This window comes from Kwoniella pini, chromosome 2 (genome assembly GCF_000512605.2).
Source record: "Kwoniella pini CBS 10737 chromosome 2, complete sequence".
NCBI classification, from domain to species: Eukaryota; Fungi; Basidiomycota; class Tremellomycetes; order Tremellales; family Cryptococcaceae; genus Kwoniella; species Kwoniella pini.
The window spans coordinates 1,046,924-1,070,084 of NC_091717.1; the positions used below are offsets into that span (position 1 = coordinate 1,046,924).

Here is a 23,161-nt window from a genome sequence, read left to right on the forward strand (position 1 = left end):
ATCAAAAGACCATAAGTCAACGTGTCGATCGTAAGCAGAAGGGGAGAGTCGTATGTTATTGAGACTAATTATCCAGTTCCACAATAGTTGGCATACTGTTTGGAACTCGCTACAGGATTTCCCCACCACTAAAATGTCAACCAAATTAGCGATCACACTCTTCATAGATGAGAGGGGTAAAATTTGGAAATGAAACAGAAAGGCAGGAAACACTTACAGTTGGAAACTCTCTTTCTTTTCCATTACCACCATTGACAGCAAAAGTTAAAATGAAAATCTTAACTTTTGCACCTGCATCTAAACCACCTCCTACAATACAAAGTAGAAAGACCGCTGTCAACGAACGGTGATAAGAGCACGCAATCGTATACAGTCTATAGGTCTTGGCATCGCGCATTTTACATGTGCCAATAGATTATAAAATGCGAAGTGAACCGACAAAAGTGTGATCAGAAAGTCCAATTTGTCCCATTCGCTTCAGCCTCTAAAATCTCATCCAACCATTTATCCATTGGTGGTAAAGACCAAGCCATTTCTTCGTGCCTGGAGTCCTTGACTCCATCGAAGCCTAACATGTTAAATGTGTCGAGATTGGTGAGATCCGTGGGCATACCGAACATCGGCTCCACAGGTGTTGGTTGTGAAAGAGTATTTGCATCCGTGAGTTTCAATAGAGATTGGCCGACCTCCAACTCCGCGGCTAATGGATCATTGAGATCAGCTGCCGCGGTTGTGGATTGAGATCGTCTTTCTATCTCGGAATCTGCTTTGGTATCTGCCGGAAAACACAAAGTCAGATTGAAGCATCCGCGTCCAATATCTCAAGAGCTCAAGAGGACGACATTGACTTACAAGCATGTCTATGCTTACCCTCAGCTAGTGGGGAAACGACATGTAATCTCTCCCCTAAGGCCGCATCTGGCTTTGCACCTATGACTCCATCTCTGGCCACAATATATAGTGTTCTAATAATTTGAGCATGATTCTGACGTCCGTCTGTCATATAAGTCAAGTCACCACTGCCTTGTGCCCATCGGAAAGTGGCATGTGAAGCCATTTGTAAACCGTATAGTGCGGTTGATGAATGAGTTTGTGAATGATCACGAAACATCATCAGACAACAGAACGCTATCAATGAAAACAGCGCATCAGCCGTGTATTGCTTGAGTCTAAGCTTTCGAAGTTCAAAGGCACCCACTCAGCCCATATAGACCTATTCTAGACGTATCGAGTAGCCAATCACCCTTCTCTCCAATCCAGGAGACCAGTTTTTGTGATCGGTCCCAGATGGCTTTCCATCTGCCTGGACTGGAGCGATAGGTTAAATGGGATGGACGTCGTATTTTTGTACTCGAGACCCCTCTGAGAAATAATGCTTCCACTGTTAATATAGATAATTCGAAGACCACACGTCCAACCTCTGATGCAGGACTGAACCTGAGTACATCATTCACTCGAGATCGACAACTATCGATTGCTTAATCGCGTTATTAAGGTGTCAGCTAAGCACGTCGATCGGTTCGCTTGAAATATCTTAATTTACCCATTATCAGGCCTTCTATACGGTCATCATTTGTGCGGGCCAACACTTTGGGCGAATAAATTTCTTTCACTACAATTACGATCAACTGAAACGTGCAAATTAACTCAGAATGTACTCACAAACTCTGCCTAACAAGATGCTGGCATTGTATAGCTCAGCTTGTAAGATCATCTGGGGATCAGTCTCGGCGACTCCAGAAACATCATCGCAATCGTCGAGATCGATGATTTGTGGAAGACCATAGCCGGCTGCAAGCCTGCCATGGACAGTAGGGCTCATAAGCCATTTATGTCCGTGCTGGATCAAATCCCACATACCATCTGTCCGCTATCAAGCAGGATCGCCAGGCGCTCCTTCTGCTCATAGCGATGTCCGCCGGAAAATCGATATCATTGCGGTATAATCCCTACGCCCTAGATCAGCAGTATGCTCAACGTGTTGTCCAGATCAACTGACCAATTCCTGAGCCATACGTATGGCAGAACTGCATCTCTGGAACGACAATGATCCGCCAGAGCTTTGTCTATGATTCATGAGCAGTTCCGCTTTGCTAGTTGCTATAAGCAAAGTCTGATTCAGAAACGCCTGAAGCGTCAGCGTACTTCTCTTGCCGAAATCTGACATACATGCTTCTGATTCACCTGTATGTTGGCCACACTAGCCACCTTCAATACATCACTTTGATCCAATAAATCTACTAGCCTATCTTTGGCTGCCAGAAATACGGAAGTCGGGGTTTTCCTTGATAAAGCTGCAACTGCACAAACAGCAGATATTGTTACTACCGACATTCTGGCAGGGCTGAAAACCTCGTGAGACAGTAGAATAGGGTTGAGAGGAGAAACATAAGTAGCATAGTCGGATAGCGCTGTAACGGTTTTTAGTTTGTGAATGAAACGTGGGACGAAAGAGGCGAAAGCTCGAACTCACGCTGCTCAGTCACACTCAAGCTCAAGCCCCTTTCTCATAATCTCGTCTCATTGTCAAAAATGTCAACGTCCTGTTCTCTTCGACTTTTGTGTGTCCCGCTCTTGCTATGAGCAGTTGAATAATGCTCCTCCTCTTCTCTGGACCACTCATTGATACCGCGTCGTCCATAGGAGACAGCTATTTCATCCCGTAAACTTGATAAACTAGTGAATCCCAATATACGAGGCTCAGTAGCCAGGTGCGCGGAAAGTGATATGCTTGCGTTTGTGATTGGTTTGGAGGCGAAAGATGGATGATCAGACTGATTGGCGAGCTTTCCTGTTCGTAGGCTGTTTGATGACAATGAGGAATTTTCACGCTCATTTGATTCATTATATCTTTCTTCGGACCGGCGTCTCTTTCTGGCCTGCAGGGAAAGTACATTCGCGTTGGCAGTATGGGCTATCGATGTTCCAGTCGGAAAGACGCGCTTCGGCTGAGTAGTCCTGCATTCTGCTGAAAGTCTGTCGCATCTCGAACAACTGTCTGTCTCCGGATTCAATCGTTGACATCGGCTATTTGGATTTTTCGCAGATTAGCAAGACATGTGGTGCCCTTCCTATTCGATCAGATACCAATTACCTTCGCACTGATCTGCATCGATCGCAGCTATGACCGAGTTTGCTGTAGTCAGCAACTATCCTTCGAAGCTCACAGGAAACATGGCTTCTCGTGTATCCGACTTGAGAGGAAGAACGAAAATGTTGCACTACGTACGCTTTCACTGTCCTTCTCCTTTTGACAACCAGCCTTTCTCTGTCGCTGGAAAGTCCAGCTTCAACGATCCAGTCCAAGTCACTCATCTGTTTGAGTTTGGCGCGTCAGTCTGAGACTGTCGGTGCTGCTTGCTTGCGTTTCTATGTTGTTGAAAGTGGTTGCTACAAGGGTTATCTATCTGTATCTCACACGCCATTGTCTGTTCATCGGACATATCCGCTATTCACCCTGCATCAGCCAGGCACCAAAACGTACGCTTTGATCATCATCAATAATACACAGACACACAGACAGCTCAATCGAACCTGATCTAAGAACGCAAATGTTCCGAGGCAGATCATAGTTCCTCCATCCCGGACATGAATTTTTTGTTGTTTCTTTGGGATAAAGCAGATGTAAAAAGCAAAACTACAGCACCCGGGATTCCCAAGTGGTCCCCCACCTTGGTACTAACCGAGCGATATCCAACTTAACTGCGGGGAGCAGACGGGACCCGGTGCTTTCTGGATTCTATGGCCGTAGATGAAAGCAACGGGTTTTTGTAGCATTCAATTCGATGATGAAAAAGGCAAGCCAAGAAGTGACTGCCCTCCTTTGATCCTAGATAAATCGTCCGTAGTAGTAACTTTGATGACTTGCAATCAAGCAGCAGATTGCCGCAGATTTGGCTTCATTCAAGTTCTCCTTACCGAACTTTTTAGATACAAGCATTTTTGTGTACAACATCAAAGAAGACTACATATGACATGTTGATTGAGCATACAAAGAAGTATAATACTATCTTATTCACCTTTTTACCTCAGATCGCCTTAGAAGAAAGCTACCGACATTCCCTCCCTGGTCATTTTATCATGCCAATCAGGTAATTTCCCCGTCTCATCCGTCTCTTCCCATACCCTTTCCACCAAAGCTATGTTATCCAGCCAAACCCGTTCTGGACCAGGTTTTGCAAGGTGCAACATCGATCTTTGTCTATCGTGATCGCTTATACTTAGACACGCAGCTAAGAATGCTGGAAGAGCAATGAAACCCCATAAATCACCATTGGGTAATTTGGCTATTGAATCTAACAGGTTGAGAATCTCTTTTTGAGCTCTCCGAAGTATAGGATGTAGTCCTCCTACTCGATGGACCGATTGATAAAGGAGGACTAAAGCTGCAAGTCTCCATAATTCTCCTGCAATTGTACGCGATATCAGAGCGGTTGAGTCGATGGAATGAGCTGTACTGAATGTTTGAGATTGCCAATTCTTCAGAGCCGTTTCAAGCTCATCGGCTTGAGCTTTGATGATCGACGCTGGTTGATTGGACAACTCGGCGCATAAGTTGACCACTTCCGCCAAGAGGATCACGATCGAATCTGGTAGACCGAGATATGTCGCCCAAGGTTCCTCATCTTCAGAACGTGCCGGAGCATTACTTTGACTATCATTAATATCGGACCAGAAGTTGAAGCTGATAAGACCACAGTTGCTCACAGTCAGCGATCGTGGAGCGATGACCTTAGTTGCGGACCTTGCACTTACATGGTCTTCCTGCCCCTTTGCACAATACAACGACTAATATCCGATAAGGCGTAAAGTCGAAGGGAGAATGTATCGGATGTTCGTAGACTTGAAAGGGTTACCTCAGGGTAGTTACTGCCCAATGCACTTCGGACTAACTTGTCCCCAAGTGCCAACATATTATACGATGGCGCAGCGCCTCCTCGAATAAACTCCACGAGTTGTAAGTCAATGACGCCCCACAGACTGCACTCAGCATCAACTTCAAGCCCCTCAGTCGCTAGCATGAAGAGAGAGACTCACAGATCAGACAAGTGCGACTTGTCCGTCACTTCGATCTCCCTTAACTCCCTGACGGCATCCTCGGTCCATTTCAGACTCTCCATATCAGCCGCAAAGGGCGTGGACACGTGATCTACGTATATTCTGATTTTCCTTAAGGCATTTGTTAATTGATCTTTCTCGCCATCTTTGCTGGAAGGTGTTATCACGTCACTTTCGCCAGAGGATTGAGATAGAGAGGTTGATTTTCCGTCAATGAATCCCGCTCCTTTACATGCCAGCTCCACTAATTTTGGTTGAGGATCGTTTGGATTTTCGTTTGATCGTTCACTACAGCCAGCGAAAAGGAAAATGTAGGCGGCCGATACAGCGAATCTAACATTACGCATCACACCTGAACGCGAAGTATTAGTAATCTGGGTCTCGGAAGGACGCGTAGGGTGAACCTACTATTATTATCGTTCAAAGCCAAAATTCTTGCCCTAGCATAGTCTCTGGTTGTCGACGGTATTCCCACTAGCCAAGACTCCACTACTCGTGCATCTATACACAGGGCATCAGATTCGAACACAATAGATCATCAAGAAACATTCACATATCTCGGCTAAAGATACACCCTGTCTAGTAGGCTTATCGGTGTTTAGGAATAGTACTCTAGAATTTGCATTCAACTGATGATTGTGGTTCTCTTTGACACTCGAATTATCTATGTTGGTGAAGGAAGCCGCAAAATCATTCCATATGTCACTAGTGGAATGATCATCCCATATGAAAGGTTGGGAATCAATCGCGAGGGAGCCATCATTATTCGTTGTCAGGAATGCTGAGGGTTGCGTTGCGAATTGTCCAGGCCAATTGTAGAGAGGTTGGGGATTGTGATTTACGGAAGGAAAGAAATTGGTGTGATCGATCGTAAGGTTGTTGTGATTAAGGTGAGTAGTATTAGGGGGAATGGGAGTCGGTGTACCCCAGAATCCGAATGTGTTAGGGAGACCCAGACCAGCGTCATAATTCACAGAACTGGGATGAACGATTGAAGTTGAAGGTCCAGCTATAGATGTGGAGTTACTTGCCGGGTTGGCGTCGAAGGCAGGCATGGTCGGATTGGCAGATAGATGATCAATCAGAGGTATATCGAGATGTACAGCTTGAGATTCTTGACTGTCATTGGGCTCCCTACTACTACTTGAAGATCTCGCACCATTGACTTCTCGCATAGAGCTGTTACTTTTCGAACCGCTCCCTCCAACTTGTTCTGTTCGTCCTGAACATTCGAATTGACCCAACATACATCTTTGACAAAAGCCTTTGTCACTCCATTCTTCGTCGCATTTTTTCCCACGCCTACGACTCACAGTCAGCTATACGTCATGGTATAAAAGGATGTTTGGCCTTCACACGCGAAGCATGGAGAGAGACGATGGTGAGGTCGTCAAAAGGCCTGTCATGGCTTTTCGAGGCTGCCTGAGCCTGGCAGGTAGTCTCGTTGACGCAAGGAAGCAGAGTTGACAAAGGTGAACTAGATGCATGCTCTCACCTTTTGCATGTTCCACCTGTGAATAAACATTGCCAATGAGCACAGTCGCTCACATATACGCATTGATGTCTGTGACTTACAACCTGTCCGAGACCTTCTAAACGGACCTGCACGTCTCCTGATCTTTTTGGGTTCACTTCCCTCGGCGTGAGCATTCCCTGCAATAGTTTCCGATGTGTCTGCCGACATTTCGTATAATCTATCACTTTTTCCTTATCGCTGTTAATTTCGTCGGTGGGCTTATATGACCATGGCTGTGATAGTGGTCATTGATTTGCAACCAATCGTGAATGTTGATAGGAAAAAGTAGTTATGTCAAAGTAGCATCTACGACATTTGCCCGGTATAGCCGGGAGTATTTCCCTGCTTGCACGTAGATACGTCTGTGATTCTTGTTTTCACTTACTTTACTTTGCCGAAAAGATTTGTTTTGGTTTCGCTAAATGTATAAGCGCGGATACGTTCAATCCCAGTGGCTTGGATTCTTTACCCCTGTTCATAGCTGGGGCGTTATGCCGTTAACCTGGTTGTCGGTCACTGATTCCTCTACCTCAAAATCTCTACAATATCTGGTCCCTGGGTTGCTAACAGCGACACTTTTGGACCGAAAGAACGTCGGTGCAGGATTGGATCGTCAATCAGCATACCGGTATACATCCCGAACGATGAATGCATTCAAAAATATGCTATCGAAACTTCGCCGTCTAAGATAAGGAGACCAAGAGAAGCATATTTATTGAGTCAACCTTTTTCGATATGTAGGCAATATCCCCCCTCGCTTTTCACTTAATCTACTTTAACGAACAGCGCGCTGTTAGCTGTTCAAGACAAGCTAAATAACGTTAGACCTGACTACAACATCCTTACCCAACATCAAGAACGAGCTATGTCTACTCAAGTTGAATCTAAGAAGGATCTCCACGCGGATCAAGGATCTAATCATAACAGTCATGAGGTCCCATCAGTAGAGCATGTATCATACGACGTTGCTCCTCAGCCGGTCAAGGCACACTGGTTCAGAAGTGTCACAGCACAAGCAATCATAACAGGTATCGCATCCTTCTTAGCCCCTGGAGCTTACGCTGCTTTAGCAGCGACCGGTGAGTCACCCTGCCCTCAGGTTCATTTGAATTTGATCGTCGATCAGCGGATTCCTGGAGGATCAGTTCGAAAGCGGGAGGAGAGATCTTCGATCAAGGGTGATTGATTATGTCGTCAAAGGAACCCCTGACTCAATTGATCGGAAGATTGGGACATTATGGATTAATAAAATCCTGAACCGTGCTTTGGTCCTTTCGTCACGCGACACTCTTACGTCCATCCAGCTGACACTTTGATATATAGGTGCTGGTGGTTTGGCCAATGTCGAAATCGGTAACGCCAGTGTAGCTGTTGCGTATGCACTGATTGTACCTTCAGCTCTCGTTTCCAGTAAGTCATATCACTTCTGCCGTTCGGGATGACGATTGACAGATACTCTTAGCTGGATTCTTATCCAAGGTTGGCCCAAGATGGACCCTTGCTATCGGTGCTGCAGGCTACGCTCCTTACGCTGCCGCCTTATACACCAATTCTGCTTACAAGAATCAGTGGTTCTTGGTTGTCGGGGCTGTCATCTGTGGTTTGACTTCGGGGCTCTTCTGGGTGTCTGAAGGTGTTATCATTTCAGTACGTCCGCTACTAAGAAGTGGAATGGCATGTCACTAACTCATGGGCGTGTTGCAGGTTTACTCTGAGCCCACTCGAAAGGGTAGAATGTTAGCCATCTGGCAATCCCTCTATACACTTTCGACCGTCATTGGTGGTTTCATCAATCTATTCCTCAATCTCGATGTCAAAGTCAAAGGAGGTCTCAAGCCAAAAACTTACCTTGTATTCGTCGCTTTGAACTGTCTCGCACCTTTTGCCTCACTCTTGCTCTCTAACCCTAAGCAAGTGCAAAGAAAAGACGGAAAAGCGGTTACTGGTATCCCAGATAAGGGTTTCTGGAAGGAAACTTGGTTAACTATCGCCGAGCTGAGAGACCCAAAGATCATTGCTATGTGTTTCCTGTGGTCTCAATCACTTTTCATCCCATCTTGGACTTGTAAGTTCACCTCCTTTGCACTATCACTATTAATCGCTGAACACACTCATTTACAGCAACGTACCTTGCTAAGCATTTCTCCGTACGTGTCAGAGGAATGTCCTCCATCATCAAACCCACATTAACTATCATCTGGTTCCAAGTAATGGGTGTAAGTATAAGTTCTTACAGAAAGAAACCGAACAACAGACTGACCTAGGTCTAATCAGTTCTACCTCGACAGTAAAAGCACTACCATCCGAAAGAAGCTTGTGTACACCTGGGGTTTCTTACACAGTCTGTGACATTTGTACCATGTGTGCGCCATCAGAATTACTGACTATGCTGCTAGCTGTCATACTTGGATCTTGCATCTGGCTATTGGTGCTCTGTGTTCGACAAGACAAACTAGCCGTCGCTCCTGCATGGGATTGGTCTACCCCTGGTTTCGCTGCAGCCTGGGTACCTGTAGCTCTCGCTACCGCAGCTCAAGGTACAGCTTACGGATACATGTACTACGTGGCAGGTTATGTCTTCCCCAGAGGAGGAGATAAAGCTCGGCTTTCAAGAATCATAGCTACACTTCGATCTGCCGAGTCTGGTTCAGCCGCTATCGCATTCGGAATCAACGCCACAAAGCTCAGTCTCCACAAAACTGGTTACATCAACATTGGTTTCGCCTTATTCTGTGTTCCTTGCGGTTTATACATCCTGAGTTACGTGTGGAAACAAGATAAACTTGGTGCGTTCGACGAAGAGACAGTGCAAGTTGAGAAGCCCGCAATCGCTCAAGAGACCCCTTAGTCTGCCAAGAGAAAGCTTTCTGAGTAGCGTAAGGATATGTTTCAGTGAATAGAAAGGGGCGGAATGGTTTCGGAGGTGGAAAATATAGAGCTCTGCTCGTCTTCGGTTCGCTGACCTCGAGAGGTCATTTATCTTTAGCCCTAAATGGGACATCTTATATTTAGACTTCAGGTAGTTCAACCATATATTGTACTATGCAATAGGGTTCGAAAAGGTCGTGACGAATCGGTTGCCCAGTGCGACAGTGTTTTATCCGCGCGACCTGTGATGTTTGACCGAATTGACGCACGAGAAGATCTTTGAAGAGTAGGCTTAAATACATTGATGCAGTACTTCAGTAGGTGAGATCTGCACTCATTCATTGATAAATCATACTTGTTCGAAACAACAGATTCGAAGGACAGTACTATGGACGATATATGCGACTCTCGTCTTACGATATATTGACACCGCACCTCTCCTCTGTATGGATTTGTCCCGAAACTGGCCTGCAATGACAGGGTACGAGCAGAAATTGCTTTTCAATCTATTTCATAAGCGTTGTTCTATTGTCTATCAAGACATTCTAAACTCTAACAAGTCCACCTTGAGCATAAACTATTTGTTGCAATTGCTCTTCCACCTTGAAGAACTCGGGAACTAGGGACTCCAATCAGCTGACTTGTAGCAGACACCGAGTGTCTTACTTACATCCATATGGCAATACATCATTAAAAATGCACATGGCTATTTCCGACTTTGGATCAGCCATCCAGAAGAGGTTGGCCACTCCACCCTATGACATTTTCGTGATCAGCTCCAGTCTTGCGGCTAAGGTGTCAAGACCCTCTTACCCATTCGGCAGAGAACGCTTTCCGTCCGTTGGGGATGTCCTCGGTGTTGACTAATATAGAAATGTGAGCTTTCAGAATCTCCTAAATTGAACTCAGATCAATACCTACGTAAAAACGACAAACCCCAACCTTTCTTAGTACCGGGCCTTGAAAGTTTCAGAGTCAGCCTTTCATTTTGCCTTGACAAAATCGACTACGCACAGCATCTCAAGATCGGTACTTGCTCGACTTGGATCCGTACTTTTCACGACAGCATTAGTACCTAGTCCACCCCTATCATGTATATTTTCGCAGTGATCCTTGAACCTATACACACTCATCAGCTGCTTCCTCGCTCTTGAATGCATTCATTCGACCTACATCAGCTTGATAGTTTCGGGCTTCAGTATCTCAGCTCCATTAGGTCCCTTTCCATTATTCAGCAGCACAGAAGCAACCTTCAAATATGATCCAGCCGTCGTGTCTATTCGGATAATTAGCGGGTTTTGGATAGCTGAGATCGTCTCAGACTCACGGAGACCTCCTCCACCTCGGTGATTTAGCGTATCAACAAGACTGAAATAGCCAGAGATCGATTATCAGAATTCTGGCCCAAGCTTTGGCGGTAACGAACAGGTCAACCTACAGATGAGGGAAATCCCTTATACTGTACTCGTCTTTCTCTGCATCCCACTTGTGCATTGGACTAAGTCTCTCGAGAAGGTCGGGTCGGTCTTTGAAATCGAAGTAAGAGTCGTCGATTTCCAGTGGCTTGAATATGTTATCTGACTCATGAGGAAGTTAAGTAGGGTGGCCATTTCTTGACTTCGTGGATGATAGAGGAAAACTCACCGATGAAATAATCTCCCAGCTTTTTCCCTGACACTCGTTCGACTGCGATACCGGCCCAGTCCATATCTATGCAGCATGTCAATCACGCATCGGAGTATCAACCAGAAACAATGCTCACTGATTCCATATTCCCATTTGGTACCAGGTTCATTCACCAAGGGCTGCATAAAGTATGTCAGCCTTTGCCCGTTCCTGACATAGGGTAATTGCGCACCATTTCCAGCTGTTTTCCACTGAACTGTCAAAATGAAACGCACCTCGTTAGTCTTGTTATTCAATTCACTCCAAGAACCATGACCATTCACCTCATTGCCATTCTGCTTGACCCAATTGAAGATATGTTGGTTATACCATGAGTAACCCCATCCCGAAGTATGCGTTAGCAGCATTCGAAGGGTGATCGATGTACTAGGTAGTCAAAGATTTCAGCGTAAAGCCAACAGCTGGCCTTGAATGAGGTCGACAGAACATACCTGGCTCGTCGTGTCTCTACAGAGGTTTCGGAAGAATCCGTTATAACATGTATATCCGCAAGTTCAGGTATGAATTTCGAGACAGGTTCATCTAGATCTATCAGGCCTCTCTCTACCAGTTGCATAGCAGCTATACCAGTAATCATCTTTGTGCATGATGCAATCCAGAAGATCTTTCCATACGAATATCAGCTGAGACACAATCGCTGATTACTGATCAAGAGGCCTTGAGCTCACCGTATCATCTTCCATCTTTTCTCCTGTTACCGCATTTTTGCTACCAACGCTTTTGAGATATATCAATTGGCCTTCCTTGTTCACCAGACCAAGAACCGTCCCTGGCTTGCCCGGCTGAGGGTAGGCTTCGAGGACTTGATCGAGCTGTTCACGAGCATTCTCAGATAGTTGAACAGGCATGATTGCGCAATCGTCAACTTGGCTTGATTTGTTTATTTGGTTCTAAACCGTATTTCACTTAATAGCTTGTAGATGCATAAATTAGGTGATAGCATTCTCCATGATGACCCAGCAAATTCAGACCTTATCGAAGTTCGTACCAGTCTATACGGCCAAGTCGGAGGGCTATGACGGAGAACAACTGACTTTGGTACGAAGAGGGAGTTATCCGTTCCTGCCAAAAAGCCGAAAAGTTCTACCCCGAATGTCTTCAGGGAGGTGAATTTACAAGCGCTTGTCAAGAAGTCTATTTTTTTCACTTTGTGATTCGTTCAACTCGATTTCACGCACCTTCTCCTCCTCCGAGAATGCCTTGACTATCTTAACTTCAACGGCCCACCTGACACTCAGTCGTCTGTGGGGGGACAGAAGTAGAGCTATGCAGACGCAGGAGGGCTTCCCATTGGCTGCACTGCTTTACCCGGATCCCGAGCTTTCTCTCCAATTCCGACAGGCCGAAAATCACTGCTCAAAATCAGCTACGGCCTACAGATCACCTTGTAACCTATGTGTAGAAGCATTTTGGCCACATGTAAACAGCCGATAGCTTTCTGTCAACTGAGCCACCGCCTCGTCGAACAAGGACACTGGTCTATACATCCTATATAACTAGTAGTTAAGTGGTCGCAGCGGTTCATCTAGTTTGAAATCAGATAGTCAGAATTCTCTCCAGCTTCACACGTCGATAGATCACCATCATGCCCGTCGCTACCAAGCCCAAGAGAACATCGAATGAAGTCCCCACTTTGGTGACTGTTGATCCTAGTCAGCCCGGTGCATCTCAAGCTAATATCCACACAAGATGGCATCCTGAAATACCGTAAGTCAAATCTTGCTCAAATATGACCGCTGTAGCCAAAAATCAAACTAAAATTGTACATTGCATCTCACAGGTGTGTAGCTACGATTGAAGTCGGAAAGCCCTTTCGCGTAGAATGTTTAGATTATTCAGGATCTCAAGTTCACAATGATGATAACGCAGATGATATAGTACATTTGGATCATGATTCAGATCACCATTTATCGGGACCTTTCTTCGTACCCAATTCTCAACCTGGTGATGTTCTCGAAATCGAAATATTGGATGTTCAACCTTTTCCAAATCATAATTGGGGGTATTGTGTGACTGCGCCTGAATTAGGTAGTTTAGATGATAATGACGATCCGAAAAGGCAGACCAAGGTGACCAAGAGTATATGGGATTTTTTTGGTGAGCGAGCTGACTACCCATTCAAAGGTACAATCGTAATGATTGAGTTAGAAGGCTCACAAAATCGTCTTTATTTTAGGCAACGAAACTTCATCTAGGCATGTTCCGCATGTTTCGTTTCAAGGGAGACCCCATCCAGGTGTCTTAGGTACCGCACCATCACATCAATTGTTAGGACAATGGAAAAAGCGAGAATCAGAATTGGAAATAGAGACAGCTGGAAAAGCAGGCTGTAGTTTACCTCAATCTCGTGGAGCGTACGTTGGTCAAGATATAAGCGATGAATTGAGGGAAAGGATATATTCGGAGGGAGCAAGAACCAGTCCAGGTAGAGAACATGGGGGCAATATCGACATAGGTTTAGCTACTAGAGGTTCGAAAATGTATCTTGTAAGTCTGCTTGAAATCACGGAAATACCATTTATCACAGTAGCTGATCGATAGTACTTCTTAGCCCGTATATATTCCTGGAGCCTCATTATCGGTGGGAGATCTACATTTTTGTCAATCAGACGGTGAACCCACAACAGCCATCGAAATGGCTGGTATAGCAACCTTACGAGTCAACGTTATACCACAAGGTATACGTCAACTATGTATGAAAAGCCCGATGTTCAGAACAAGCCCCACCGAACCTCTTTATCGGGACAAGATATGTTTCACTGGGTTGAGTGTAGATCGAACGGGAAAACAAACAAATCAGAACGGACTAGTAAGTGGATGTATTTTCAAGAGGTCTCAATTTCAGCTGCGACGATGCTTATAAATAAATCTCTCTTAGTTGGCATACCGCAATGCAGCTTTCCAAGCTATTGAATACCTAGAATCATTTGGATATTCCCGTGAACAAGCATACATCCTACTATCAGCAGCACCGATTGAATCCAGGGTGATAGCCACTGCCAATCGACCGAATTTTGTGATTTCCTTAGGTATTCCTACAGAGATCTTCGACTTTGATATATTGCCTCGAAGCGAAGGTATAACAGATCAAGAGAAGAAGCGCATAATACAGGGTCCTGCAATACCTAGTATCACGGTAGATAGAAAGGTTGCTAACGGCTTCAATCACGAACATTAATCTGTAGACTTTTTCGCCTTGACATCAACATGTTTGGCTGGATCAATACCTGCCGTGTACATTCCTTAGCACTGATAGCATGCATTGTATTCTATGTCTCTTGATGTACTATATGCCATATCGGTGAAGCCACTTTTCCTGAATAGCTATATGCTAGCCAATTTGTTTTCGGATGCCATGCTATTGAACTGACCATTCCATAGACAGGCAATTTTGCGACTAAAGCACCTGAATAGACCGACACCTGTAATAGAAGAAAAGAGTTATTGAGCGAGTGCGCCTCTTCTGTAATCCGACACTTCGACTCACGATGGCTATATAGCTATCGTCTCCTCCTAGAGCTATAAATTCACCATCATGTGAGAATGCAATATGCCGTATAGCCGATCTATATTTCGGCTTTCATGAGCCAAAATCTCAACTATAAGGCTTGTCCTGTGGATGAACTCACGTGCAAACGTCGAACGTTCTCTCGCATATCCAGTTCCTGGTATCGAACATACTCAACAAAGCGTCTTGTCCACCGACAGCAAGATATTTTCCCTGAGGGTCAAATGCCAGACTCAACAGACTAGCACTGTGACAAACAGCGTGTCGGAATCTTTGCAGTTGTCCGGCCTTTTTCTTTTCTGCTGGTTTTATCAGCGTTTGATTCGGTGGTAAAGGCGGGGTAGGCTGCCGACTTGGAGCTGCCGATGTTGTAGGTAGAGCTTCCATTTCTTGTGCAGGTTCCTTCATTTCCACATCTTCACTTCCTTCTATCTCCGTCTGTTTATACTCGTCTCCTTCAGCTACAATCGTCTGTTTTACTTCTTCTCCCTCCTGATTTACCTTGCCTTGTTCTTCTTCGTTGATCTCCGTATCTTCCTCAGCGGTCTCTTTGCCTTCTCTAGTATTCTCAGGTGACCCTTCTCGACTACCTTCCCTGCTTTTGAGAATCTCTGCATTTTCCACTTCTACAGGAAGTTTGGGCGTTGAAGGTGTTGTAGAAGGTCCACTTTTGATAACTCTGGGCTCGAGAGTGTCATCCATTTGCTCTTGTTGAGCTTGGAGCTGTGTAGGATAAATCCAAGCGTTGATTGAACCATCATTCGATACAGCACAGACCAATTTTCCTGAGTTGTCGAATCGCAGACTGTTTATCTACACCGGCAATCAGTTTCTGATCACATGTAGTGACGGGGCAACTCACTTCCTCAGCACCAAAATCCATCAGAGCTCCCCCTAACGCAACATCATCCCTTCTCTCCCACTTCTCAACTCCGTCAATCGGGTGACGCCAGTAAAAGAACACTTCGTCCTTATTTCGTTGCGGGCAGACAACAGCGAAATGACGACCCGATGGATGGAAGGATATATGCAGAACATCTCCTGGTATTTTGAACGACGCTATAGGTGAAGAATTGGCTGTCGAATGGGTGATGATCAGCATAGCACTATGTTGCGGTGACACCGTTCAACAGGATAACGCACAGGTGACATCCCACACTGCTATGACCCCGCCAGCCGAAGCACCCTTGTCGCCGGAGACCAATATATGTGGATCTACAGGCGACCAAGCTATCGAGCCTACATGACCATTGTGCACGTTGGTTTTCGATGATGATGGGAGTGGTGTTGAGCCTCTCGCCTCAATCTGAGTTGGATGATAAGCATTTCGTGGTTCAGTAATGATGAAAGAAGGGAATGGACTTACGTTCAACTTGGTATCCCAAACCAATATTTCCTTGAATTCTCCACCTGTAGCAACCCTCCTACCATCACATGACCAAGCTACGCTGCGTACATGTTTGACGTTTCCACCTCGTATATCTTGCGATCTACCGAAAGCTGGGCGCTGTAACAGATTGCCTTCAGCCTTGAATTTGGTCGGATGAAATACGTCAATGAAACAGATCCACTTACCAGTAAATCCCTTGCAGCTGGCTGGGCGATTGGGAAAAAATCGGGTCTGTACGGCTGACCCCCTTCATTGACCATACTCGAAGTGTATTAGCTTGCAAGCTGGGATGAAAGTGATCAAGGCAATTGAAAAGAGGAAAATTGTAGATGATGTCAAAATGAAATAATCTGTTTAGCTTGTGTTCGGTTCACCCCGGTTATGTCACCATCTTCATTCATCCATACACCTTACCGCCAATCCAGCCCCATAAAAGAGTGATATCTTTCGTATCTTACAAGCACAACGCATCTTTTCCAGTCAGAGTATCTGATTTTGTCTGCTTTTACATTTGTCATCGATTCGTTCCCATCCTGCAAGCTAATCAGATACGCGGAACGATGTCGATACGACCTCTAATCCCTTTTCGCGCAATATCCCCAATACCATCACGAATAACAGCTCGAGCGCTTTCAACCTCTCTGCCCAGGTATCGACCATCAAATTCGAGCTCCAAAGATACTTCACCTCTTCTAACATCTGTTTCTAAGGGTCTAACCTCCTTGCAAGATAGCGTCAATGATATAGTTGAGAAGTTCAAAACCGCTGTGGAACACAGTCACAGTGAGCAGTATGAAGGTGTAGAAGAAAGAGGGTTAAGGATGTTGATATTTGGAAAACCTGGGAGTGGGAAAGTGAGTCTTTCCGGTACTTCTTGCGTGCTGAGATCACTCAACGAGGCTTCTGCTCATCTTACTCGTTATATCTGCAGGGGACACTTAGTGCTCGGTCAGTCGTTTTTCCCTATTTGAGCCAATGATTTGCGGTCACCAGAGGTGTGATGATTGACTTTCCCCGTCATATAGTCTGGTCAAAGAGTACGATATAGAGTTCGTTTCCACTGGCGACGTCCTCAGGAAAGAAATAGCAGCAGGATCAGAAGTAGGTAAAAAGGCTGAAGCAGTAGTAGCTAGTGGAGGTAAGTGAGCAATCCCAAAACGTCTTCTTTCCTGTTCACGGTGTGGATACTGAATATTATGTCAGGCCTAGTATCCGATGAATTGATGCTGGAAATAGTGAAAGCTGAGCTAGATAGACTTCATGGTAGAGTGAGTGGATCCTCTTAGCAAGCTTGGTCGTGCACCCTTAATGACATGAGTACTGACGAGCTCGCTTCAGAGTTGGATTGTAGATGGCTTCCCTCGTACACTGCATCAAGGCGAACTTTTAGATTCGGTGCTGAACAAGGAGGTGAATTCCTCTCCTTCTCACAGAAAATCAAGTCATGACGCTGTGCCGATCCGAAAATTACTAACTGTACCACGTCACGTTAGAATCGACCACTGAATATGATCGTTCATCTTAATGTACCAGATTCTGTCATAATGGCACGTATATCAGGTGAATACGTCTATGCTTCACCTGTGGGCGTCTTCCTTGGAAGAGCTTTTCAACTGATATAAGCATTGATCACCAGCTCGTTGGGTGCACTTGCCGTCTGGTAGAGTCTATAACACTACCTATTCGGCACCTAAAGTACCGGGAAAAGACGACATAACTGGTGAACCATTATCGAAGAGACCAGATGATACGCCTGTGGGTGTTTCAGTATTTTCCAACGCGTAAATGGGGAAGAGCTGATGTAGCGAGATGGCTTCATTGGGTTCAAAGGAAACTTTCTCGAAGAGGTTACAAGCTTATTACGAATCAACTGCGCCATTATTAGAGGTGAATATTATCGCTTTGTCATTTGAGATAATTCTCCTTGCTTTCCTGTTCAAACAGGTGATCTTGACTAACTTTTGTATTCATGATTTTTCCAGTACTTCGCAAAGACGTATCCATCTTCATTATTTTCGTTAAGTGGTTCATCTTCCGACGAGGTACTTATCGCTGCCGGTCTAAAATCTCCTCCCCCATCTTTATCGTCTTCATTATCATCATCATCATCAACAAAAAATGAGAAGAAAGAACAAATGACTGACTTTAAAACGTTTGCATCTTCAATTAATATTCCAATTTCCGATACTACCACTTCGCAAAATTACGATCCTGAAACCGAATCTTTGAAAACAATGGCTACACTTGATCAGTTATGGCCACAATTACAAAATCTCATAGAACCTTTTAATCTACGTAGAGCAAAGAAAACTTTAACTAAAGATGGAAGAGATTTAACGGAAGATGAAGTTAAAGAAATTAGAAGACAAGCTGATGATTTGAAAGATCCTAATGAAGTTGATATTGGTAAAAAGTAAGATGACGTCAAAAAATTCATATGAAGGAATAGACTCTTCAACAAGGTAAGAAGTTCATTAGTAGATCAATTGTAAAACCGTGTACATACATTTCTATCAGCATTACTCGTAACGCGTCATTCACGCTGCGAGTGCATTATGTATGCTCGTGCAGATTTAGCGATAATCTGCATATGGAAAACAATCAATGCATGATTTGAAGAAAAAATTCTTTCCCTCCGCTTCACTCTCCATTTAGCCCTATATATCACTACCAGGTATACACATGTTTACTTTTGATTTTTATATTATTTGTCGAAAAATGTCCTTATATGCCAGTTTATTTATACACACATGAGACTTGAAGTATGACAGCCTCTCGTCGAACTTGTTTTAAATCGTCGAATCCACGACCTTGTATCGTCTGGTGTTTAAGAAGAAAGTTTGGAGAAGAAGTGGAAGAAATCGACATTGGAAGCTTCTAAAGAGCATTCGTAAATGTAGTGAGAACTGACCCAAGCCGACCAGATAGCTCGTAGATACTGCACAGAAGGCAACGCAATCAGCTCAATTCGACTATTCGCATGCTGGTGAAAGTAGATCTCGACTCACTTGTTCAGGTAATCTCTGCATCAAAGTCTCCAAACCGACTTTATCAAGCAAAGTCTTGGGGAACGCTCGAGAAAGTACATTCTTTCGAGAAGCTATGTTTTCGTAGAGATCTGAAACTTCAAGTTCATTTTGGAGATCATTGAGAGTTGATGAAAGGGTGTCTGAAATGAGTGTTCGAGACTTGGAACCCTTGTTTCGCAGCCATTCCTTAGTGATACAGGTGTATTCCGCAGCAGCATTCTCGCAAATCTTAGATTGGATATCCTTGACGTAGCTTTGGTCTGCAGAATTGATACTATGGTCAGCAATTGCATAGAATGGGAATCAAGCGAGTACAGTCAGGCAAACTCACAGAATGGAGATGGTTTTCCATCTTTGAATACCATCAAATCAAGGTATTCTTCATCGTTGAGACCGAGACCGGCAAGTACTTCAAGAGAACTGGAAGTGACACCACCTTTGTTGGTAGAAGCATCTTTGAAGTGAACAACACCTTTCTTCTCCATGAATAATCTAGCTTGTTGAGTGAAGAACAAGTTTGCACCTTCGACAATGTACTTGAAATGTGGTTTACCATCGGAGTCAACAAGTTGATTGACGTTCGAAATGTTCACTGCTTCTGGTCGTCCACCACATGGTACGAAGAGATCGGCCTTGACTCGGAAGTGGAACTCATTTCGGTATTGAGTACCGTCGGGAACGATTTCACCGGCTATGCGTATCCAGCGTCAGCAAGGCTATATCGAAAATAACGCGGATCTAAACCTACAAGGCAATCGGAGATCCTTATCATCTACCGATACTCTATATCCTTCAGGACCGAATTTGGAAGCATCAAATTCAGATACCATCTTTCTGCCTTTAGCTAATCTGATGAGCTCAGGTCGATCAAGACCTGCTGGATCGTAAATAATACCACTTCCATCAATGATACCTACAGTCTTGTCCTTTGAAAGCAAGATCTCGTTGGATCCAAGATCACCGTCAGGTCCACCAGTCTGGAGCTTAGTGACGTCCTTTTCGTTGAGACCGTGGGCTTTGAGGACACCGATAATGTATTGTCTAACCGATAAAGAGGTCATACCATATGTATCGTGAGGAATACCACCGAGGAGTTCAGCAGATTTACCGGTGGTGAAGGATTTCCACCATGGTGCTTGTCTAGATCTGGCATGTTGAGCGGCCCAGTCCATCAAATCTGCAGTGTTTTCATCAGGACCGAAGAACAAGATTTCTGGGTCTTGCCTTCCGCTAACGTCAACAATCTTGCCCTTGATACCAGGTGTTTTACCCGGAATGAGCAAATCGATGATAGAATCGGCGTATTTCTCGAAACATCGCTTGTAGTTGGCATTGACGTCGGGTAAGATGGTACCTTTAGCACCACCTTCAGGGATATCCTTGTTCTTCAAGTTTTGAGTGGAAGATAAAGCATAGTTCTCGTCGAATAGAGTTCTGACATTGGAGTTGTAATTCTCCTTGCTTCTAGATCGGATTATTCGGATACCACCTCGGGCAACATCTCTGAATCGGACGTGGAAACCTCGGAAGTCTGAGCCAACGATGAAGAACATACCGAATGGTTTCTTGGGGTATTCGACGTCTGGAAGGAAATTTGGATCCAGTCTGAAGGAGAGAGCGACCTTGGTAGGTTGGTAGAAGTTACATTTCAGCACGTGCTTGTTGAAGATGAGCAATGCTTCGAGGATTTGTACCGCATGTTGGTTGGAAGCGGTTCTTCTAATTTTGTTATACAGTTGCTCATCGGTCAAAGGTTGCTCAGTCTTCAATCTTTGGAAGGAAAGAGTCGGAGTGAGTTGAGAGGCTTCATCGGCGGCTGGGTAATGAATCATAGCGAAGTTGATGTAGAGCATTCGAACGAGTTCTGGGTGGTTCTGGATGACTTCCTTGATGCTATCTCTAGTGAATGTCTCCTCTCTAAATCTGGTCTTGATCTTGTTCAGGACTTCAGCGTGATCAGGGTTGGATTCGTCGAGAGCGTTCTTGAGAGCAAGGTAAGCAGAACCGAGTCTGTTACAGAAGTGTTGAGCAAAGATCCATCCAACGTAAGCGTAAGTGGCTTCTTGCACTGCATGAGGACTAGCATCGTCATCGGCGGCTGAGAAGAAGGGATTGTCAGGAAGACAATAGAGGAGGGAGGCTTCTCTGACGACTTGGTGGATGGAGTGTTCGATAGGAGGAGCTCGGGTGTTGGGGACGGGGTTGAGGTACATGGAGATGATCGTGACACCGTTGGAGAATTGTTCGACGTATTTTCTGGCGGAATAAAGACCGTAGAAGTGGTAAAGGTCACTAAGTGCAGAGAAGAATTTTCTTGTTCCTCCCATCCTGCCTCATCCGTCAGTATGCATCTTTGCGCCAAGCCGAAAATCAGAAGAATGGGTCGGAACTCACTTGTAGCCGATGACCACTCTTCTTTCTCGGCTATCCTCGACCTCGAACATCTCAATGACTGGACCATGTCTTCGTTCTACCTCACTCATGACGTGTTGATAGACTTCCAAAGTGTTCTCACTGGCCTTCTCGAGGAAAGCCGCGTCAGATACTGATTTGATCTCGGTGGTTCCATCTGCGGTCTTGACGGCTGGGGAACTTGGGAAGGAACATCTAGTGACGAAGTAACATCTAAGCTGTTGAGAGATTGTGGAGGAGATAGCCCCGCTTGATCGGTAGGTCTCAAGTCGGAAGGCTTTTTCAGGGGTGGATTCGTCGAAGAAGAGGGAGTCGATCCTGTGGTATAAGACATTAGTATCCACTGAATTTATGAGATGACTCCGAGCTTACCTTTTCTCAACTGAAGCTCCGGGACCCTCCGTAACAGTCACACCAGCTTTTGAGGTATGAATGAACACAGCGCCTTCATGTCCTTTCTCTTGACCTTCAGGAGTGATCTTTTCAAGATCAATAACGAGTTTTTCAGGATCGTGTTTGGTGTAAGCTAAAAGTTTAGCCGAGAAAAGGGCGAGGACATGATCGGCAATTGTTTCTGTCTTCTCCCAAAGGAAGTAAGAATTCTCGATACCTGCAAACCAAACGCACAAATTCACACATTAGCTAAAAGCACGTCATACAGACTTGGATGTCTTGGAAGAAACGAAAGTTCAAGTTTTACTCACCGAGATGGTTGTAGAACCAATCTACTTCCCCGTGGACGAGTTCTTGGGGCATGAATCCGCTCTCAGCGAGAATACGAGCTACATTGGCTTGTTGATCTGCTTTTGCAGGGAAGGGAGAGGATTTGTATCCACTAAGTATAGCCGAGATGTTTAGGATTATTGTTTGATCTCTGCATGAAGTCTTTGGAGAAGTGTGGAGCAGGGATCTCAACTTACATGGTATCCTTTCTAATCCTGTTACTTCCAGACTCCGAGCTAGCTCTGGAGGATCGCCCTGATGCAGCACCATTGATCAGATTGGTGACTTGCTGAGGCAGAAATGGCTGGAGCTGTTACAGGAGAGAGAGGGAGATTGTGAGCATACTTGTTCACCTGTGGTTATTCGATAAAAAAGGGAACTCACGGAGCCGTTGGGAGGTTCAATGGGTGAAGACGACATTGTATTGTATTATATCTTATTACAGGTAGGTTTCAAGCTATTATCATTATTGACAGACGAATTAGCTATATGTCCTCTTTGAAGTGAAGTGAAGCTGAGCCGAACCACAAAAGGAGAGAGGTGTTTGGGGAAGCCAGGGATTGAGAAGATAAGAGGCATCTGACTAGAAGATAGAAGGTGAATGACGCCACCATACAAAGACGCGGTTATACGAAGGTCAAGTTTCAACCGACGGCAATGCCGGTATCAACGATGAATTAGGATCAAACATCCATAGAAGAAGCGAAGTGATGCAAGAAAAATCATGCTTACACCGTGTATTGAAGCAAGCTAGAGCAAGAGGAGTAAGATTGGGAAAGATGAACGCGTCGTGAAGATCAAAGTTTGTGTGAAAAGATGGTTTAATGGAAAGTTGATGATCAGTTAAAATAATCTCGGAAAAGTCTGGCTTTTACCGCGATATTTATATCTTTTTAGGCCACTAAAGATTTTATCTATTTCATCAAGATGAGATTGTTGAGATAGAGCGGAGTATATAAACTGGGTAGAGG

General features: G+C 44.8%; 9 protein-coding genes and 1 non-coding gene across 10 annotated transcripts; 3 read left to right on the forward strand and 7 right to left on the reverse strand.

The window, feature by feature from the left end:
- Window positions 1–68: 68 nt before the first annotated feature.
- Window positions 69–397, reverse strand: I206_101718 (uncharacterized protein; the record flags this gene model as incomplete). The annotated part of the gene is made up of 2 exons (XM_019158021.1): window positions 69–128; window positions 218–397. 2 exons carry the CDS (start codon window positions 395–397, stop codon window positions 69–71), a joined length of 240 nt encoding a protein of 79 aa, XP_019008634.1.
- A 52-nt stretch (window positions 398–449) lies between these two features.
- Window positions 450–3,315, reverse strand: I206_101719 (uncharacterized protein; the record flags this gene model as incomplete). The annotated part of the gene is made up of 11 exons (XM_019158020.2): window positions 450–775; window positions 853–1,128; window positions 1,199–1,477; window positions 1,544–1,612; window positions 1,663–1,799; window positions 1,861–1,949; window positions 2,000–2,113; window positions 2,185–2,411; window positions 2,474–2,502; window positions 2,617–3,027; window positions 3,230–3,315. The coding sequence occupies 11 exons, from the start codon at window positions 3,313–3,315 to the stop codon at window positions 450–452; spliced, it is 2,043 nt and encodes a 680-aa protein (XP_019008633.2).
- A 320-nt stretch (window positions 3,316–3,635) lies between these two features.
- Window positions 3,636–3,750, reverse strand: I206_101720. The gene has a single exon (XR_002021937.2). It is a non-coding gene; the product is annotated as a 5S ribosomal RNA (ribosomal RNA).
- Window positions 3,751–4,038: 288 nt separating this feature from the next.
- I206_101721 (uncharacterized protein) lies at window positions 4,039–6,742 on the reverse strand (the record flags this gene model as incomplete). The annotated part of the gene is made up of 7 exons (XM_019158019.1): window positions 4,039–4,684; window positions 4,756–4,980; window positions 5,038–5,410; window positions 5,467–5,559; window positions 5,612–6,360; window positions 6,554–6,569; window positions 6,634–6,742. The coding sequence occupies 7 exons, from the start codon at window positions 6,740–6,742 to the stop codon at window positions 4,039–4,041; spliced, it is 2,211 nt and encodes a 736-aa protein (XP_019008632.1).
- Window positions 6,743–7,439: 697 nt separating this feature from the next.
- Window positions 7,440–9,422, forward strand: I206_101722 (uncharacterized protein; the record flags this gene model as incomplete). The annotated part of the gene is made up of 7 exons (XM_019158018.1): window positions 7,440–7,653; window positions 7,898–7,984; window positions 8,037–8,221; window positions 8,279–8,639; window positions 8,696–8,790; window positions 8,849–8,915; window positions 8,971–9,422. 7 exons carry the CDS (start codon window positions 7,440–7,442, stop codon window positions 9,420–9,422), a joined length of 1,461 nt encoding a protein of 486 aa, XP_019008631.1.
- A 565-nt stretch (window positions 9,423–9,987) lies between these two features.
- I206_101723 (uncharacterized protein) lies at window positions 9,988–11,976 on the reverse strand (the record flags this gene model as incomplete). The annotated part of the gene is made up of 13 exons (XM_070202447.1): window positions 9,988–10,061; window positions 10,113–10,197; window positions 10,256–10,305; window positions 10,364–10,401; window positions 10,457–10,561; window positions 10,616–10,718; window positions 10,770–10,810; window positions 10,881–11,019; window positions 11,087–11,152; window positions 11,205–11,247; window positions 11,344–11,494; window positions 11,560–11,732; window positions 11,797–11,976. The coding sequence occupies 13 exons, from the start codon at window positions 11,974–11,976 to the stop codon at window positions 9,988–9,990; spliced, it is 1,248 nt and encodes a 415-aa protein (XP_070058548.1).
- A 737-nt stretch (window positions 11,977–12,713) lies between these two features.
- Window positions 12,714–14,306, forward strand: I206_101724 (uncharacterized protein; the record flags this gene model as incomplete). The annotated part of the gene is made up of 5 exons (XM_019158016.1): window positions 12,714–12,835; window positions 12,909–13,225; window positions 13,305–13,615; window positions 13,680–13,937; window positions 14,007–14,306. The coding sequence occupies 5 exons, from the start codon at window positions 12,714–12,716 to the stop codon at window positions 14,304–14,306; spliced, it is 1,308 nt and encodes a 435-aa protein (XP_019008629.1).
- Window positions 14,307–14,397: 91 nt separating this feature from the next.
- On the reverse strand, window positions 14,398–16,286 carry I206_101725 (uncharacterized protein; the record flags this gene model as incomplete). The annotated part of the gene is made up of 7 exons (XM_070202448.1): window positions 14,398–14,550; window positions 14,616–14,694; window positions 14,758–15,449; window positions 15,499–15,713; window positions 15,780–15,942; window positions 16,003–16,143; window positions 16,212–16,286. The coding sequence occupies 7 exons, from the start codon at window positions 16,284–16,286 to the stop codon at window positions 14,398–14,400; spliced, it is 1,518 nt and encodes a 505-aa protein (XP_070058549.1).
- Window positions 16,287–16,586: 300 nt separating this feature from the next.
- Window positions 16,587–18,443, forward strand: I206_101726 (uncharacterized protein; the record flags this gene model as incomplete). The annotated part of the gene is made up of 9 exons (XM_019158014.1): window positions 16,587–16,880; window positions 16,958–16,974; window positions 17,052–17,164; window positions 17,230–17,294; window positions 17,365–17,436; window positions 17,520–17,586; window positions 17,663–17,781; window positions 17,857–17,913; window positions 18,009–18,443. 9 exons carry the CDS (start codon window positions 16,587–16,589, stop codon window positions 18,441–18,443), a joined length of 1,239 nt encoding a protein of 412 aa, XP_019008627.1.
- Window positions 18,444–18,853: 410 nt separating this feature from the next.
- Window positions 18,854–22,610, reverse strand: I206_101727 (uncharacterized protein; the record flags this gene model as incomplete). The annotated part of the gene is made up of 9 exons (XM_019158013.1): window positions 18,854–18,964; window positions 19,035–19,315; window positions 19,387–19,746; window positions 19,804–21,383; window positions 21,450–21,785; window positions 21,840–22,077; window positions 22,172–22,302; window positions 22,388–22,500; window positions 22,575–22,610. 9 exons carry the CDS (start codon window positions 22,608–22,610, stop codon window positions 18,854–18,856), a joined length of 3,186 nt encoding a protein of 1,061 aa, XP_019008626.1.
- Between the last annotated feature and the right edge of the window lie 551 nt (window positions 22,611–23,161).